The sequence below is a fragment of the Thamnophis elegans genome, chromosome 1, assembly GCF_009769535.1.
Source record: "Thamnophis elegans isolate rThaEle1 chromosome 1, rThaEle1.pri, whole genome shotgun sequence".
Taxonomy (NCBI): domain Eukaryota; kingdom Metazoa; phylum Chordata; class Lepidosauria; order Squamata; family Colubridae; genus Thamnophis; species Thamnophis elegans.
In genome coordinates, this window is record NC_045541.1 from 84,841,889 (window position 1) to 84,861,323 (window position 19,435).

Genomic DNA, 19,435 nt, shown 5'->3' on the forward strand with positions numbered 1-19,435 from the left:
CACCTTGGAAGAATGAAATAATGAATGTAATTACATATATTTTATACTATTTATAGCATTTGAGAACTATATTGTACAATATTTATTTAATTCAATACATATATCTGAATATTTTCTACTGTAGGTAAAAAAAATACTATGAAATCTACATTGGTAATATGCTAACCTTGAAAGATTATATTTATGGTGCGACCTTTTGCCATTATTACGTTCCCATCTAGAAGTTGGATCAACAGGCAACAAGCTTCCTAAATTTTGCCTTAACTGTGGTGTTGGTAAACTATTTCGGCTGCTCAGTACCTAGTTAAAGAACAAGTTAAGAAAAATTATACTTCATTCCCACAAAAAAAATCCATTTTAAATCATGCTTTGTTATTCTCAGCAGTACAGATATTAGCATCATTGAATTTAAATCATTTAATTTAAATCAGCTAGGTATATAATAGCTAAAGTAATTAAATTGTAAACAACTTTATCTTCAAAAAGTTTGACTACCCCATTATCAGTTCTCTTTATCCATTTAGTTTTTTGCCATAAGCACCACAGAGGATTGCATTTATACAAATATATTAATATTTAATTTAATTTATTAGATTTATAGGCCGCCCAATCACGGAGGACTCCGGGCGGCTTACACAGAACAAGAAAGGAAAACAACAAAATAAAATAAAAATGAAGATTAAAATTCTCCAACACGCATACATTCAAGTTGGGGCTGGACCCTACATAATAAGGTCAACAGCCCCAGGCCTGCCGGAACAGCCAGGTTTTAACAGCTTTTCTGAAGGCTGAATATTCTGAATATTGTACTTGAGACAACACTATCTCCAACATTGATTGAAAGGCCTGCTATAGTAACTGAAAGTTTAATTCTTAGGCAGTTTAACTTTAAACTAAGACTTTAGTAAGAGTGGAAAGTTATCAGTTTTACTGCAAATAATAGTTCAGCAATTCTAACAAAGAATATTTGTAGTTCAGGGTTGACGTGAGGGGTCCTTGGTGCTCTGTGAGTTTGCTTGCTTTCTTAAAGATGTTTCATTACCCAAACTAGGTAACATCAGTGCTCTAGGTAGAATTAAGCAATTCTGCTTTTCATTACCTATAAGCATTCTATTATTTTCATTAAGCAATAGGTTTATTTTAGCTTCTGTTTATTTAAAAATTCCTGAAGAAGTTTATATTGCTGGGTTTTAAAACATTCCTTGACTATCTCATTCATCCTTATGAAATTCTAAAGTGACCAATTCATTTTTCTTTCATGACCTGCCATTTTTTCCATTTAGATCATCCTTTTATTTATTTTTTACAGCCACTTTGGCTTCTTCTGCAAGCATTTTTTTCATAATCGAAATTGTCCACAATTGTGCTTTCAGTATAGCTTTTAAAGCACATACAATAAGCTCTTTTTCCTATTAGCTTCTCCTGCAATTCTTGTATCATTTCTTTGTGCTTATTAAAATCCAGAGTTCATATTCAAGTAGCTAATTTGCAGTTGTATTTTCTTCCAATGTTTCTGCTTCTTCCAAGGTGTCAATCTAGTCTCCTTTAAAATCATGTCACTAATATCTAGTGACAGTTTCCATTCTTTAAAGTAAAAAGGTGTTAACAAGGTACGTGATGAGTAGTATAAGTAAACAATTTGCTGTTGGAATACATTTTCTCCTTATTATTGATTAAATTCTAATGAAATAATGTGAAAATTAAGGGAGGAATAGAAGAGAAATTCAGGAACACTTTAAGCAGCAAGTACTTTATTACATTGGGAGGTATTTAAAAATGTTATGTACATGCTATATATTGATTACAATGGTAATATTTTAACCTTGTGCAGCTTACAGTCTCCTCTTTCAGGTGACTCTTCCATTTCTGGACAGGAATAAAACCCCGGAAAGGGAGTAAACAGGTTAGTCTTTGGCCTGCATGAACCTGAGAAAGCACTTAGTGAGTTATTGATGCTTTGAAGAGAAGAAATCACATGTGGAGGAAGGACTGGATCAGACAGAAGTTCAGACACTATATTGCGAGTCTGATTTAGTACAGAAAAATCAACTTCCGTTCCACTGCATGCATTCTATAATAGAGAAAAATAATATTGGCTATTAATAACAGCTTTTACCTTGTGCATTTTTAATAGAAACAGGAAATACATCTCAGATATTCTGTAAAGGTACATTCAATAATGTGATGCATAATATATTTTAACAAGTAAATATTGTGGAAATATACTGTAATATTAAGATAGTACAAAAATATTTTAAGTTTTGCTACTTATTTACAATTTGGGAAAAATATTTGCAGATCTGCATAAATAAAACGGTCTCATTTCTAGGCTTTTTAAACCAAAGTGAGAATAGTATACATTTTTGGCACAATATTGCCAAATGTATTTAAATCTTTATTTTCAATTGTACATGTAATCCTTCAGCTATGAATGTAATGGAGCCTGCCAATTCCATTCGCAACCTGAGGATATGTTGGAGTGAATCACATAAAACAAATATGATCACTCCCTGCTTTCACCCAGGCATTCACTAATCGCGCATGAGATCACGGCCCACAGAAGCTTCCAGTCTCAGCGTGAAAAGCATTTGCAAGCCAATGGGAGGTTTGAAGCAATGTAATTTCATTGCCCCAAAGTTTCATTGACTTGCAAATGCTCTTGGGCTGGATGTGATGCAGGCCTTGGTTCACTGAAAACAGAGGCCTAAAGTACTGTAGTGATCTCGTGCGCTGATCTCGCACTACAGTAGTTTAGACCTCTGTTCTCAGCAGCCAGAGACCTGCACAAGATCCATGGAAAAAGGCTTTTGCCACGGATCTGGTGCAGGCCTCAGTTTGCAGAGAACAGAGGCCTAAACTACTGTAGTGCAAGATTATGTGAGATAACTATCACAAGATCTCACACTACTGATATTGCACTACTTTAGGCCACTGTTCTCCGCGAATGCACCAAAGCAGGCAAAGGAACCAACAGCTTACTAGATCATCACAAGGAAGTGAGTCTCCACACACCCAATGCCTGTGGAGACCCAGTGGGAAGGGGAAATAGGCAGGGCGAATGTTGCAGTGTCTCTGTGGTCATCCATGTGAATTACTGCGATGGTGCTGCAACATTTGTAACTTTGGAACTATGTTGTGAGTATTTGGGTGGGTTGTGTCATAACTTCAAATGGTTGCTAAGTGAACTGTCGTAACTGGAGGATTACCATATTTAACTGGAAGGGTATGGCATTCTAACTGAAATGATTTTTTTTAAAACATTAAAAAATGAAATAGTTTACAAGATACAGAAGCAAGCATTTTTTGCTACATAATATGAACAAATAATACTGAAGTGTATCAGTTATTCTGCATTACATTTTCTGAGGCACAAATCCATTTTTTCAGAGTTATTCTGAAATTATTCTTAATTAAAAAAAATCAACAAATCTCATTCTTGCTTCATTTTGCCCATATATAATGCTACTTCATTGGATTCTAATGTCTGTTTTCCCTTTAGATATTATAGGAAATATTGATCTTCCAGACAGTGTCCTAGAAAGCTCATAGAGAGAACCAAATGAGACTAGTTACTTACGGTAGACTAGAATAAAACAATATACAAATGAAATTCCACAATTGAAAGCAATCAAAACTAGGGTGGTGATAATGGTGGTGGGTTGTATTTATCCAGGCTGCAAGGTTTTAACCCTAAGCTTTTTCCTCTCATCTTTCTCAGTCATTGGATGTTTTGTCACTTTCTTCAAGGCAAGAAGAGCAGTTGTGTTGACTTCTCTCAAGAGAACTACTGCTATTTGCCAACTTCATTATATCCTTCTCCTTTTCTTCTTCTCCTTCTCTTTGAGAAGGTTTCATATCCTTTTCACCCTTGCTCTCTATGGCCTAGTATCCAACTTTTTGTAATACTTATCCCTTTTCTCAACACCAGGCAAAGTAAAAGCACCTAACATGGCTGGCCTTCCTGATAAGGATGCTTAAGAGTGTACTCATACACAATTCACTTGATCCACAAGAGGATGCTGAAAGGCTTCAAATTTCTGGGACAAAATAGGAGGAATATAAAAGAGCCTCCAGCAGTAAGTAAGAGTGCTTGTGATATATCTGGCCCAAAATGGAGATATCTCAGTGGAAGCATCAACTTCACAATTATACATACAATACAATAGCAGAGTTGGAAGGGACCTTGGAAGTTTTCTAGTCCAATCCCCCGCCTAGGCAGGAAACCCTATACCATTTCAGACAAATGGCTATTCAACATCTTCTTAAAGACTTCCGGAGGCAAGCTGTTCCACTGGCTAAATTAATTTAGACTAATTATATTAACACTGGCATAATTAATTTAGCCAGTTCTAAGAAGGTTCCAGTTCTAAGGAACTCATATGAATACACCGGTGTCAGAGTATTGGGAAAGGGGAAATTTCCCATGTCCAATCAGAAGTAGGAGAAGAGTCATGGAGGAAGAAATATCCTGGCTTCTGGAAAAACAATGGGGAGGGACCATTCAGTTCTCAAGAACAGGTTATTCCATAGGGCTGTTCCATATTTTTCGGGTTAAGTAGAAGGATGATGTTTTGAGGGTTGTAAATCTTGTACTCTGGGGAATCAAAGGTGATTATCTTAGGACCAATGAATATGTCAGTTGTGAGTGTGTAGCCAGTCAGTGTCCAAGTCTATCAAAAATATAATGGAGAAGCTAAATAAAGCTGTAACAATTCCTAATGATTGCTGAGTTCTAGAGGCTTGGTGCAGAGATGGGTTGCTGCCAGTTCGGCCCAGTTTGGCCAAACCAGTAGTAGTAGTGGTGAGAGGCTCCGCCCTCCCACCTGGACACTTCTGCACATGTGCAGAAGTGTCATGCCGAGCACACGGGGAAGCACGCCCAAAGTGGTAGTAAAGAAATTGGCAACCCACCTCTGGCTTGGTGGTCTCTCTATGGGGCCCTAGGTATGAAGTGCGACATCAATTTCAATTTTATGAGGAGGCCGAATGAATATATTATGAATATATATAGGTAGAATATGTGTTATGGAAGTTTTAGTGAAGTTGCCTGTGCTTTAAACTATTCATGACAAAAGAGAATGACTGACTGCCTATATAAAATTTCCCCAGATTTCCTGAGAAAGAATCTACTTTATTTGATGCACATTTTTATTTACAAGGCAAATATCAATTTGATATTTTTTCCTGCTAGAGTTCTTTTTATATTTTACAAGTACTGACCTGATGATGAGGTTTATACCATTGCTTTAAGTCACAGTCCCAAAGAATCATCTGTAAAAACAAAAACAAAAACAAAAAACAGGAAGTTATAAGCAAATTGTCCATATTTGGCAACATTCAACTCTTCAAATCATGAATTACAAATAAAAAATATTTCTATAAGTTATCTATATTTGCTGCATTTAGCTGCTGCACTTCACTTCAATAAATAAAAAGTGAATACTGTATAAGGAGGTTCCTGGAAAATAATTAATTAGTTTAAAAAGTAATTTAAACAATTTTGTATTTCACAAATTTCTTTCCCTATACATACTTTTTCAATATATTCATTAAAAATTATTTATTTGTTCAATTTATATAGATGCCCATATGTGACTCTGGGCAGGTCAAAAAGGGGAAATATAAAAAAATATCAAAATAATAAATATTAAATAACAATAATCAAAATAATTCAAAATTAAAACCTTAAAAACCATTAAAAGTACAATCTTCAACACTAACACATTTAAAATGAAAACTGTAAAAAACCATCTATGAGCATTTAAACCAAGCTTTTAACAGTATAGAAATTTAGCAGGATCCACATCACCAAAAGTTTTCCATTTCAGATTTAGAGACAATGGGATGGGCAGAAGAACTTTATTAGCATAGAGATAGTTGTCACTTTATCATTCATTCACATGTTCTCATTTTTCAAATTTCAGTAGAAGTTTATGTATTTCAGCAATCACATATTCATCATTTATACATCATTCAATTTCAAATTTGGTCTTGCAATATTCACAACCATAAACTCTTTTGTCTACTTTAAGTCTTTCCAACAGCTGTAAATAAGAAAACATTAGAAACTATATTCCTCTGCCATCAGTTCTCTTGATTTTATTCCATAACCTGTGTTTGATCACATTCATCCTTTGCTGACCCCCCAATAACGCGTTAGATGTCTCTTCTCATGCATCATCTTCCTCAACATTAACTATGGATAGTGATAGGATCTATGAGATGGGAGAGGTCACATGGATGCAATACAATCCAATGCCCACAGTTGTCCTCTCATTGGTGGCGAGTAAGGCTTCAGTCAGATTGTGCAAGCAGACCTTCAGATACAACTATCAGGTAAAATGAATAATGGTTCTGCTTATTAGTTGCTGATATTCTGGACACTGCAGTTTAAAAAACATGCTGAGAAATTAGAATGTATGTAGAGAAGGGAGACTAAATTGGTAAGGGGCCTAGAGATCAATCAAATAACGAAAAATTGAAAATAGATCATCCTTTTCTCTCCAGGCAAAAGTTAAGTGATTTGATAACCATCTTTCCACTAGATCTGGACAGGTGGCCATGTTCCAGGTCCTCTCAGTGAAAGAATGTTATCTACTGTGGTGTCTCCCATACCACCCACCTTAAGAAGAAGCCTCCCTCCAGAGATACAGATAGCCCTGTTGGCCTTTAGGAAAGCAGAAAATTTTTCCTGGAGCACTGGGGAAAGAATATTGAGGGACCTGGCATAGGATGAATGCAATTGTATTGAGGCCTCAACCTTGTTTAATTTTTTAAAGGTCCTTTTAGTGCATTGTGTTTTATTTTGTTTGCTGCCTGTGTTGGATGGGTCACTTTATAAGTTTCTTTAATAAATATACCGTAAAGGGTTTTGTTCTGTTTTTGTTCAGAACTGTAGGTCTTAAACCACATTAAAACAACTACAAAGGATCTAACTTACGTTTTAGAAGACAAAATATTAAAGAATGGAACATGACGTGGGGGGTAATGAAAAGCTGGATTGATGTTTTTTTAGAATTGATGTTAGAATTCTGAATTTCCTGCAACAGCTAGCAACTGAACTAGTGAATCTTTGAGCTTTATTCTGTGATGTTGGATGTAGGCAAAGATATTTTTTCAAATGTTAGAAGCTTCCACAAGGTGGTGCTCAAAACATAATTCTCGGAGAAATTATTATTTAATTTAGGTTCATGACTCTTTATTCAGTGAAAAATGAGAATACTAAAGATGTTACTTAAAAAAATCTAACTAATCAGATTGAAGTCTTCTTTTATTATTTTTATTATTAGATTTTTATGTATTCTTTATTACTTTATGAGTTACACAAGGCAGTGAAACATACCTAATACTCCTTCCTTCTCCTATTTTCCCCACAACAACAATCCTGTGAGGTAGGTAGGGCTGACAGAGAATGAATGGCCCGAAGTTACCCTGCTAGCTTTCATGCCAAAGATGGGACTACAACTCACAGTCCCATCTCAGGAAAAGATTGTTGATTTTATATATTTGTCTAAATAGTAAAGAGTCAATATGGATTAGGTGATGGACTAAAACTGGAGACCCATGTTCAAATCTACTGCTAGCCATGGAAATTGGATGATCTTATAGATTGTTCTGATAAAGATAAAATAAAGGCAGATTCCTAGGTAAGCCTCCATGAATTCCTGAAGAAACAGCTATAAATCAAATCAATAAATATCAAAGAGTACTAATGATTATGATGTGATGTTATTGTATTTTGCAATAATAAAAAAAGAATTTGAATGTGAGGCAGGGGTGGGTTCCTGCCAGTTCTAACCTCTTCTATAGAACAGGTTCCACAAATCTACAGTGCCGTTTAGAACCGGTTCCAGCTCCCTCCCCACGCCGGTCCGCACACCATCAAGATGAAGAGCAAGAGGAGGAATTCTGGGAGTTGAAGTCCACAAGTCTTAAAGCGGTCAAGTTTGAACACTCCTGGGTTTTTTTTTCTAAAGGGTTAGGGGTGCAAGGGTCTTGTAACTTGACAGCTTTAAGACTTGCATGCTTCAAATGCCAGAGTTTCTGAGACATTTTGGTTGCTAAGCAAGAGCGTTGTTAAGTGAGTTTCACCACCTTTTACAAGTTGGCCACGTCCATCCAGTCACATGGCTGGCAAGCCACTCCCACCCAGTCACATGGCCAGCAAGCCACTCCCACCCAGTCACATGGCCAGCAAGCCACTCCCTCAAAGCATGCCACATCTACAGAAGAGGTTCTAAAAATTTTTGAAACCCACCATTGATTTGAGGGTACCAAATTGCTGGCCTTTAAATAAAGAAAAGGGTGCAGCAATTTTAAATTATTTCCACACTGAAAGTTGGTAGGATGTTAAGAACATCTGATTTGAAAAGTATCAACTTTAAAGGATGTTGGAGATCTTTTTGTCTTTCTGAAAGTTAAGAAAATGAGAATAATTTCAAAAGACACGGTTCTCCTGCCTAGAGAACCGATGATAGAGTTAACAAAGTGCTATCTATCCTCCATGATAGAAGATAAATGACTAAAAGGCAACCATATTCCAATAATAGATGTTTTATAGATGTAAAGAACAGGTTGATATGGCTTAGGAGGTGATGAAAATATTAATAGGTAAGAAATAACAAAAACAAAACAAAATATGCTACTGCAACAGAGCTACAATCCCAGCCATTTCAGAATTGGTCATGCTGCTTCATTTCACAAGACCTTGAGTGAAACTTTGTTCATAAATCCACCTGGTCTTTCTGCCTGCAACAAGAGCTTCAAGTGTCTGCAAAATGATCATCTCAGCCGCTCTGTAACATTTCTGAAGTAGAAAGATCACAGGAGCTTTACTTATTGATTCTTTGGATAAACACCTGCAAGCCCAACAATATGAAAGGAATGATGTCAAGTACTTTTATTGCTTGAAGTGGTTCTCTCAAGAGCTGTAGATCTCTTGAACGGATGTGACTGAGTTCTAGCACCAAAGATTATGTGATTATGATTTCATCTAGCCCACATAGGGCATATTAGAGGAAGATTCAGCCCATAGATTAAATCTTACAGTATTTTTCAGAGTATAAGATGCACCTTTTTCCCTCAAAAAAGAGGGTGCATCTTATACACTGAATACAGCATTTTTGGCCTCCCAAAACCCCACACCCTTTGCAAAAATGGCCGTGCATAGCTTTTAGAAAACTTCCAGAGTGTCCTGAGGGCTGGGGAGGGCAAAATGAGTGAAAGATGGGCCATATTTTGCTCATTTCTGCCCCCCCCCAGCCCCCAGGAGCACTCTATAAGCTTTCTGAAGGCTATGCATGCCCTTTTTTTGATTAAAAAATGGGCCAGTTTTCATAAAAAATGGGCCATTTTTAGGAGGTCTGCAGAGTGCAAAAACTTTTTTTTAAATTTGACTCTTCAAAATCTTGGTGTTTCTTATACTCCGGTGCATCTTATACTCCAAAAAATACAGGTATATTCCACCCAATGTTCATGTTCTCTCATTCAGTTGCTCTCATTTTTTATCTGATTTATGATCAACGGTCTGACGAACATCATCTTGATAGGACTGTCTATTAGTAACTGTATTATCTATCAAACAACAATGGAGATGGGAGGATCAGTAGCAAATTTAACAATAACAAATACCAATTAACTAATTTCAGGCAAAACAAAGTAATTTGCAGCAATTTTTCCAAAAGATGCTACTTTTTGAATTTTGGACTTTAATCGCCTACTAGGGGGCAGTATTCCATAAAGTTTGCAGAGCCAGACATAAAACACAATTTAATTTTAATCAAATAACTAGTTAAATGCAATTAATATGATTACTCCCCAGGATTGTCATTTAGGCAGGTCAAAGATTCACACTGAACTCATGCATAAGTAAATTCCACATAAGAATTTACAGGATTACAGTTTCAAATTGATAGTTATACTATTTTAATGCAGGCTCAGTACAGTAGAATAGTGGATGTGCCAATCTTCTGAACCTACAAAATGTAAAATTTGAGTAGAGCATCAATAGTGTAGATTATCAGATGATAGATAATCCAAATTACCCTAAGAAGATCCAACAACCTAATATTTTAAGTGTAAAAAACATGTGGTAGACAAAATTCATTTAATATTATTTTGACATCTATCCTATTCCACATTTTTATTAATTAAAAATAGTTCAGATAGGCCAACAGCATCTCATCAGATCTAGCTCAGTAAATAAATATTTCCATGGAAACTAAGCACAGCATTAGTCAAACAAAGAACGCGGCCGCGCGAGTGATAACACCTATCCTCCGCGAGCTGCGCTGGCTGCCTGTAGATCTCCGGGTGCAATTCAAGGTCTTACTTACCACCCATAAAGCGCTCCATGGTAGTGGATCTGACTATCTGAGAGACCGCCTCCTGCCAATAATCTCCCTGCGTCCCATCAGATCGCATAGAGCGGGCCTCCTCCGTATTCCATCCGCCAGTCAGTGCCGACTGGCGACCACCCGGAGGAGAGCCTTCTCAGTTGCTGCTCTGACGCTATGGAACAATCTCCCCGTGGAGATTCGTACCCTGACCACAGTCCAGGCCTTCCGTACAGCCCTCAAGATCTGGCTAGCCCGTCAGGCCTGGGGATAAACTCTTCTGCCCCTCCCGAATGCTGAGTGAATGTTGTGTTTTAGTACTTTTTAGTTATTTCACATTTTTTTTCTGTATTTTGTCTTTCACTCCCCTTCCCTTACTATTGTAAGCCGCCCTGAGTCCCCTCAGGGAAAAGGGCGGCCTATAAATGCTAAATAAAATCTAAATCTAAATCTAAAGACAATAACACCATAGCAACTTGATTCAGAAGCCAAATCTGCAAAGATCTTTACAGTTTATTTTTGAAAGAGAAACACTATTTTTACAAAAAGAACATGTTATGTTAAACAAACTTTCTTTCATTACTCCAAACTGCTTATCACAAAATCATTTTTACCCAGTATAAGAACTTTAAATTGATTTAAATGTTTTTATTGTGATCAGATAATAGGTTCATGTGTCTCACTCAAAGGGGGAAAAACACTTCTGCACAATTTGTGGGAAATTTATCCAGATTTGGGAACCACCGACTTTCTGCTACACTTTTAAATATGAAAACTAAATATTGCAGGCAGAGAATCCAAAATGGCAGCTAAGAATGAGTTACTGTTGCCAAGATCTTACTTCTATTAGTCTAGATTAACTCAGTTAAAACCTGATTTCCCAATCGTCCAAAAAGCTTACCACTTTGTCACTGGAATACCCCATTAATGTATTATTTTCCCTTTCTCATGCTCCTCAAAAGAATTTCTCATATATCACCTGTTTTTCATATTTTGTGTTGAGTCATCTTTACATCTGTTGTATAAATTGTGAAATTTCTCAAAATTGTTTTTCAAAGTAATTTTAATAAGTAAACTATTTTACTTTTTTTTTACTGCTACTTTTCTTGTGGTTCCTTGTTCCTCTATCTAAATAATAGCAATAGCACTTACACATATACCGTTTTATAGTGCTTTAAAGCCCTCTCTAAGTGGTTTACAGAGTCAGCACATTGCCCCCAACAATCTGGGTCCTCATTTTACCGACCTCGGAAAGATGGAAGGCAGAGTTAACCTTGAGCCTGGTGAGATTTGAACTGCCAAATTGCAGTCAACTGGCAATCAGCAGAAGTAGCCTGCAGTACTGCACTCTAACCACTGCACCACCATGGCTCAATAAGTATTATTTAGATCATAAAGCTTATTTCCGAATGTTTAACTGTATGCTTTTGGCTATTCAAGTATTATTTATTTATTCTAGATCACGCATTCATGCTAAACTTTGACTAAAAAGGCAATAAAGGATGAATTGGTAGAATTTATTCTAGTGATTAGAAAATAGCTTCTTGTCATTTCCCTCTTCCTGGTAAATGCTTACCACCATCTTACCCTAGGTTCAATAGAAGTATAGCTACTGTAATAGAGAGCCAATTTGGTCTAGTGGTTAAGGCACCAAGTTAGAAAACGGGAGAATATGAATTAATTCATGATCTGCCTTAGCCATGAAAGCCAGTTGGGTGATTTTTGGGCCAGTCACTCTCTCAGGTCAATTCACTTTACAGGGTTGCTGTTGTAGGAAAAATAGGAGGAGGAAGGGGTGTTGGATATGTTTGCAGCCTTGAATTATTTGTAAGAACAATGCAATCAAAATATAAATGAATGCATAAATAGTTAAATGAATAAATAAATAAGATGGAAGTACTGTGGATAGTGAGTGCAAGTGCATGTATGCATGTGTACAGGCTTACATGCAAACACAGAGAGAGACAGACAGACAGACAGACAGACAGACAGACAGACAGACGGAGAGACGGAGAGAGAGCTTTGCTGCCTCGTTGTGGCAAGGGAGTGTTCCTGAGAAAGATGACTGACGACTGAAAATGTATTAGAAGGGTCACCATGGTATAAAGGTCATTCCAGCTCTCCAGCTAAAACCGGAAGGGCAGGACAGGAAAATGCTAGAAGTGGAAGCTCATGTTAGTGACAATTATTTTAATTGTCATTTTAATAAGGCAGCAAAGCCCTCTCTCTCTCTCTCTCTCTCTCTCTCTCTCTCTCTCTCTCTCTCTGTGTGTGTGTGTGTGTGTGTGTGTGAATTTTGTTACATGCCAACCTGGTCTTGAAGAATGGAGAACCACTCAATTGATCTGGGCCACCACTGACAAATACGGAAAATGAGGAATATTAATATAGCAATAGCAATAATAGCAATAGCAGTAGACTTATATACCGCTTCATAGGCCTTTCAGGCCTCTCTAAGCGGTTTACAGAGAGTCAGCATATTGCCCCCAACAATCTGGGTCCTCATTTTACCCACCTCGGAAGGATGGAAGGCTGAGTCAACCCTGAGCCGGTGAGATTTGAACCGCTGACCTGCTGATCTAGCAGTAGCCTGCAGTGCTGCATTTAACCACTGTGCCACCTTGGCTCTTGGCTCTTAATATCTTCCCTTGTTAGGAATTTATCGATGGAATGTTTCTATTTGAGAGACCTAACTTACAGATTCATCTGTCTTTAGCCATTTCTATAAATAACTTCTACTACAAATACAAAGGTTAAAACACATGCCCCAAATTGCTGTTTAAGAGATACATTGCTTAATTCCAGAAATTATGTGTAAAAATGTTGTTAACTATTTGTCACTCAATGCAGAAAGCAATCATGTGTTTTATTTCAACTATATTTGAAAATATGGTTAGGTTTCCACAGTTATGAGCTGATGATAATTAAAACTGTCTTGACCAATAATAATTGTAAAACTAGTAACTTAAAGTAAAACAAAACTGCTAGGCTGCTAGGTACCATCAATTACCCTGTAGGAAGAGTCCTTAAAGACACAGGGTGAGTGGAAGGACTTCTCAGTAGCAGACATTTCTCCTTAGCCCAAAGCAATACACTGCCTTGCAGGAAAGATGCTTGAAGTTTTTTTTTAAAAAGAATACTTAATGGATTGTTTAAACAATTCTTTCCACTGTTTATAAGTCATTTTGAAATAATGAATTATTCTGAAAACTGGGATATAAATAATTGCATTAAAATAGTAACATATCCTTGATTTATTAACACATGCAATGTGTTATATCCATACAGAAAAATGTAACCCTTAGAGCAATGTTGGTGAATCTTTTCAGCACCCAGTACCAAAATGAGAGCGCGCACACGTGGGGGAGCACCAGAAACTGGAAGAGCAGCTCCCTGGCGCGCATGCACGGGAACACCAGAAACTGGAAGAGCAGTTCCCCGGTTCTTCTGGTTTTTGGCATGCATATGCAAGCAAAGCCAAACTGGCCAGCATGCATGCATGTACTTGAAACCGGAAAAGCAACAGGTGACAGCTAGCGTGCCCGGAGAGATGGCTCTGTGTGCCACTTCTGGCATGTGTGCCATAGGTTCACCGTCACGGCCTTAGAGGCTTCTTCATACATTTTATGGCAATACAGAATATTTCCCAGCTATATCTAAAACTGCTTCAGCAATGTCAAAAATTCTCTTTTGCATTTCTGTGGAATGCATTTCTGTGGAAAGAGGTTTAATTTCATCCAAACTTTCTACAAATTCCAATAAAATCTAATTATGTGGTGGAATTTAAAAGAAATTTGAGAGTAGCAAAAAGAAATGAGGAACAGTTAATAGTAAATTATAGAGATGACTGAAGAAAGAACAAAGAATATATGGAAAGACAAGCACAAATAAAGCAAAACAGCAAAAGGGACAGAAGTATATAATTCACATTCCATTCAAAACAATCACAAATAAGCATAGACTATTTGGGTTGCAACAAAAGTTAACAGATACTATTTATTTACAATTCATTGTAAAGTGAACAAAATTAACAGATTTGACTCAGATTGCTTTTACTGGTGTCCTCATTTAGTAACCACAATTGGGAGAGGCAACTCAGTTGTTAAATGAAGGGGTCGTAAAGTAAAACTGTGACTGCACTTATGATCTTACTTGAGACCTGTGAAGATTGTAAATGTGAGAATTGGTCTTCGGTGGCAAAGTTACTTTTAGTGGCTGTTTGAGGTAATAGAACACAACAGAAAACAGAACAGAACAACTTTGGAGGTCTTCTAGTCCAACCCTCTGCTTAAGTAGGAAACCCTATACCATTTCAGACAAATGGTTGTCCAATCTCTTTTTTAAAACCTCCAGTGTTGGAGCACCTACAACTTCTGGAGGCAAGTTATTGCACTGATTAATTGTTCTAACTGTCAGGAAATTTCTCCTTCGGTCTAGGTTGGTTCTCTGCATTATTAGTTTCCATCCATTGCTTCTTGTCCTGCCTTCAGTGCTTTGGAGAATAACCCCCTTAGATATAACCCCTTTAGACCCCCTGATACTAACCCCCTTAGACCCCCTGATACTACTATCAGGTCATCCATAGTCCTTCTTTTCATTAAACTAGACCTGCCCAATACCGGCAACTGGTCTTCATATATTTTGGCCTCTAATCTCCTAATCAACTTTGTTACAAGTCACTAAAAGGGCTACCTAGTTATCAAACTGATATCCATTCAAAATCAAGATGATTTTCACTACAGACATTGTTCAAATTGCAATATGTTCCTAAATATTTATTTTTTAAGCCGTTCCAATGAAGCCACGTCTTCAAAACGAGATTGCAATAATGACATCTGAAATCTGACCTTCCTTCATTACAGTCAAGTTCAACTGATTCCACTATCAAAAATAAAGGCATTATAAGGTAATTGCTGGGTAGAATGACGCAAAAAGTTTCCACGACAACAAGAACTGGAGTGTCTGCCTTTTACTTCCTCATCTGTTTGCTCTCAGACCAGGAGCCTGACAGTGCAGTCACTACATCCTGTTTCTCTTAAAAGATACAGAAATATAGAGGCTGCAACGTTTAACCCTTAACTAACCTTTGCATAGTTTCGAAAGCATCCTTCATACCAATATTTTGATTTTTATATTTCATTAACATGACTATTAAAAATTCACACATGCATATATTTCAAGAAGTGTATTCATACCCATCTAAACACGTATTTGGAAAAATGTATCCCAATGCAGAGTATACGAAAAAGAAATAATGTGTTTGTTTTTCTCTCAAAATTACTACGAATCAATAACATTGTTGTAATATTACAATATCACAACCTGTTTTATAGGGGGGAAAATAATGTATAAATTAGTGACTTTAAAAACAGTGGCTGATAGTTTAAAGCATTAACATGAAGCCAGGAATGATAAAGTACTATGAGTCATTTAACTAAAAATAACTGAGGTTCCCCCACCTCAAATTCTCCAACTGAGAAAGGTACCAGAGCAGACTTGAAAGAACATTTATGTCAGCCTTTACTCAAAGTTACATCCAAAGTTTCACAGATACCTATTTAGCAGCTCCCGTATCTTCCCTTATATCAGTAAAAAATTAGTATAAAACTTTACATTTTACAGTATTTCAGTTGAATTTATTGAGCCAAGTAGAAGCTTAGAAAGAAAGAGAAAATGTAACTCTATTAGATCCCAGAGCTAAAACCCTAAGAGGTCAAACCACACCATACTCTATCCTATCTTCTGAAAGTCTTTATCAACAGTAGCAGATTCTCTGAAATACAGTACCCATGGTTTGCAGGGTTTCCCCCCCCTACTTTTAGAAAACCTACAGCATTACATTTAATAGCTCACACAGGCAACCCATGATCCAAAATCTTTCTCTGAGTTCAATTACTGCACTTTTCACTGCCAGCCATTAGCATCCATCAATGTGTATTCCAGCAATTAATAGATACACAGAAAAAAACATATTTAATAAGGATCACTGGGAAAGGAGGAATACCTGTATTTAACTTTGTCCTGCTCCTCTAGTGATACCCTTCAAAATAGTATAAACACCAGTTAGTTGCAAAAGGGTCAATCTGTTCTTCAAAACAAAAAGCTCTTTTCTTGCCAATTATATTACAAATCACTCAAAGGTCATCTCTCTCTAAAAATATAAAAAGGGAAATAGAGGATTGGAGCCATGCAGTTTAAAAACTTTTAACAACTATTCTACTGTCTTAGCTCATATGCTATATCTTTCAAATAACCATAGCAATTAGTTGCATTAAAAATGTTTCAGTTCCTAAGGAATGCATAATTATTGTTGTTGTTTTTTGTTTAGTATCCAGATAGTCATTTTGGGAAGGGTTTTATTTTGTTTTGTAAAAAATATTTTTTTAAAATTAAGAACTACTTTAGGAAAGTCAATTTGGTGAAAGACTTTAAGGCACTATGCTAAAAACCAGGAGCTTGAGAGTTCTAGTCCTACCTTAAGATACACAATCAGCTGAGTGACATTGGATCAGTCACACACTCTCTCAGACTTAGGAAATAGACAATGGCAAAACACTTTGAAAAAAAAATGTCAAGAAAATTGCAGGGACAAACAATTTTATGGTAGCTACCTTCTAAAAAAATATTTTTTTTTAAATTTGTGCCATGCCTTTATTATTTTTACAAATAACTTAAGGCCACAAACATATCCAACACATCTTCCTCCTTCTATTTTGCCCACAGCAACAATCTGTGAGGTGGTTTGGGCTGACAGAGTGACTGGCCCAAAGTCATCCAGCTGGCTTTCATGACTAAAGCAGAACTAGGAGTTCCACCTTGCCCTCATATATCCTTCCCCCCAAGTCTCTCCAATCCCTCTATATCTTTTCCCAGGCCAAGGCTTCCATTTGCCCCACCCACTTACCTCAAATCTACACTCACATTCATGCCAGATCCTTACTGTAGCCCAACAGGCCTTCCTCAGATTGCACCTGCCTTAGGCACTTGATAGAAGGAAAATCAGACCATTACATATTTAACTCACCCTATGACCCCTTCCCCACTGCTTCTTGATAAAGGAACCAGATGTAATCAGCTCAAAAGTCAGGGAAATTGAGCCTGAGTCCAAGGGAGAGAGCCGGTGGGGTGGTACTCATCTTCAGTTTGGAACATGGTCCCACATGGGACACCAGCAATCTCCTCATGGTAATCATGCTATCCAATCCAAAACTGTCAGCCCCAACTCATGTCCTTTTAGGTCTTCTTCAGGGCACCTTCCAAAGTATCTCAATCCTAGATAAAAGCACTCCAGGGAACCAAAGCATGGGTCTAAATTACTTGACATGCCAATTACTTAGCTAGCATCCATTTATTATCTTTGTAAGAGCTAAAATATGATAAGGGCAAGACCACATAATTTTCCCTTTCAGTAAAAATCCTGCAGGCTCCATAGCTATAAAGCCCTTTGGATATTATATTCTAAAGTGCACGTTCAAACAAACACAGAAGCTTCCTCATAACTGAGCATTGTAGTGAATGAGAAGCATGTGCTCCCACTTATGGAAAGGCTTCTATGCATGCTTATTGAATATGCTTGCCACTTTCTTGCAAACCTTTGATTCTATGTGCAAAAACCTGAATAAGCAGCAGCTGGCCAGAAATGTCCAATTTCCCCCTCCAAATAAGGATAGAAGCCTCTTCCTTATTTATTTAAATTATTGGCTTAAATGGGAAAAAAACCAGCAGATGAAACTTATGAGGGGAAGGTATGTTGCAAAGGAGGCTAAAAACAACTACAGGTAACATGGCAGTATAGAATAACTATAATCACTGAATATATTAATGCAGTATATTTTGTTGACAGAATTTCTTTTGGACTGTTGAAGCTATTAAGCCAGTGCTGTTTAAAACTACTTGTGCATTCGTGTCTATAGAGATTCTAAGGCATTCAGGTCATGGTTGTCCCAAATATGCTTTTTTTTCCCAAGAGGCAATTGGGTTTTCTTGTTTTTCTCTTCTTCAAATTATTTGGAGTCATTTGCACTACTCAGGTGACCCTGAGATAAACCTCTAAATGACCTCAATGATTCCCTAAAAGAATGCAAATTACCCACTGTCTGTAAGGAATATAAAATCTTCCATTTCCCCATCATCCGGTCAGAGCTGAAGAAGCTTCTTGGATGAGAAGCAAAATATCTTTAAAATGAAAAAAGAAAAGGAAATTCCAATTGCCTCTTGGAAAAAAAAAAACCTTTGGGACTATCTGTGCATTCCTTGCTGACTGGATGAAACAATTGTTATAATGATATATCATAATGACATTGTGTTGTCATTTTGCTGTCTACAGAAGACAAATAACTTGGTGCAAACTTTGCTACAATCCATTTTATTTTGACAAATTAATTTGTTGTAACATAGGGAGAAAGAGCAAATAAATCACAGTTCAAAGTTCATGGAATCAGGCTTAACATACTTGCTTCCTGAAATAATGCGGAATAAAATATGAAATAACTATTGTAATACAACAGCACATATGAAGTTACACAAAGTACTGTATTTTTCGGACTATAAGATGCACTGGACTATAAGACCTAAATTTACAGGAGGAAAACAAGAAAAAACGTTTTGGGCCTCTGCGGATCATGTTTTCGCCCTCCCTGGTCCCCAGAAGCAATCTGCAGCGTTCCACACAGCCCGTTTTCACCAAAAACAAGCTCGTTTTTGGGTTCCCAAGCGCTCAGTGCGTTGCATTCCCCCAGGCCCCCAGAAGCACTCTGCAGTTTTTCGGCTCCAAAGCCCTCCATGCATCACTGTTTTGATATCCCAAGCCCACAGAAGCACTCTGCAGTGCTCTGCACAGCCTGTGTTTGCCAAAATCATGCCTATTTTTGGCCTGCAGAGGGCTTCTGGGGGCCTGGGAGGGCAAAAATGTGACACATGGAAGGCTTGGGAGCCCAAAAACGGGACATGCAGAGCACTGCAGTGTACTTCTGGGGGCCGGGGAGGGTGAAAACATGACGGGCTGAGGGTTCAGAAGGCCAAAAATGCCTGTATTCAGTCTATAAGACACACCTACATTTTCACCCACTTTTGGGGGGGGGTAGGGGGGAAAGGTGGGTCTT

The 19,435-nt window shown here is 37.3% G+C and overlaps 1 protein-coding gene across 2 annotated transcripts in view; it reads right to left on the reverse strand.

Moving 5' to 3' along the window:
• The window catches only part of PDE3B (phosphodiesterase 3B), a 46,747-nt gene that overhangs the window by 21,476 nt on the left and 5,836 nt on the right, over positions 1–19,435 (reverse strand). For both annotated transcript variants that reach the window (XM_032222822.1, XM_032222830.1), the window contains exons 2-4: positions 5,221–5,271; positions 1,823–2,071; positions 167–300 (exon numbers count right to left, since the gene is read on the reverse strand). In XM_032222822.1, the coding sequence (XP_032078713.1) occupies positions 167–300; positions 1,823–2,071; positions 5,221–5,271 (434 nt within the window). The remainder of the gene's footprint in view (positions 1–166; positions 301–1,822; positions 2,072–5,220; positions 5,272–19,435) is intronic.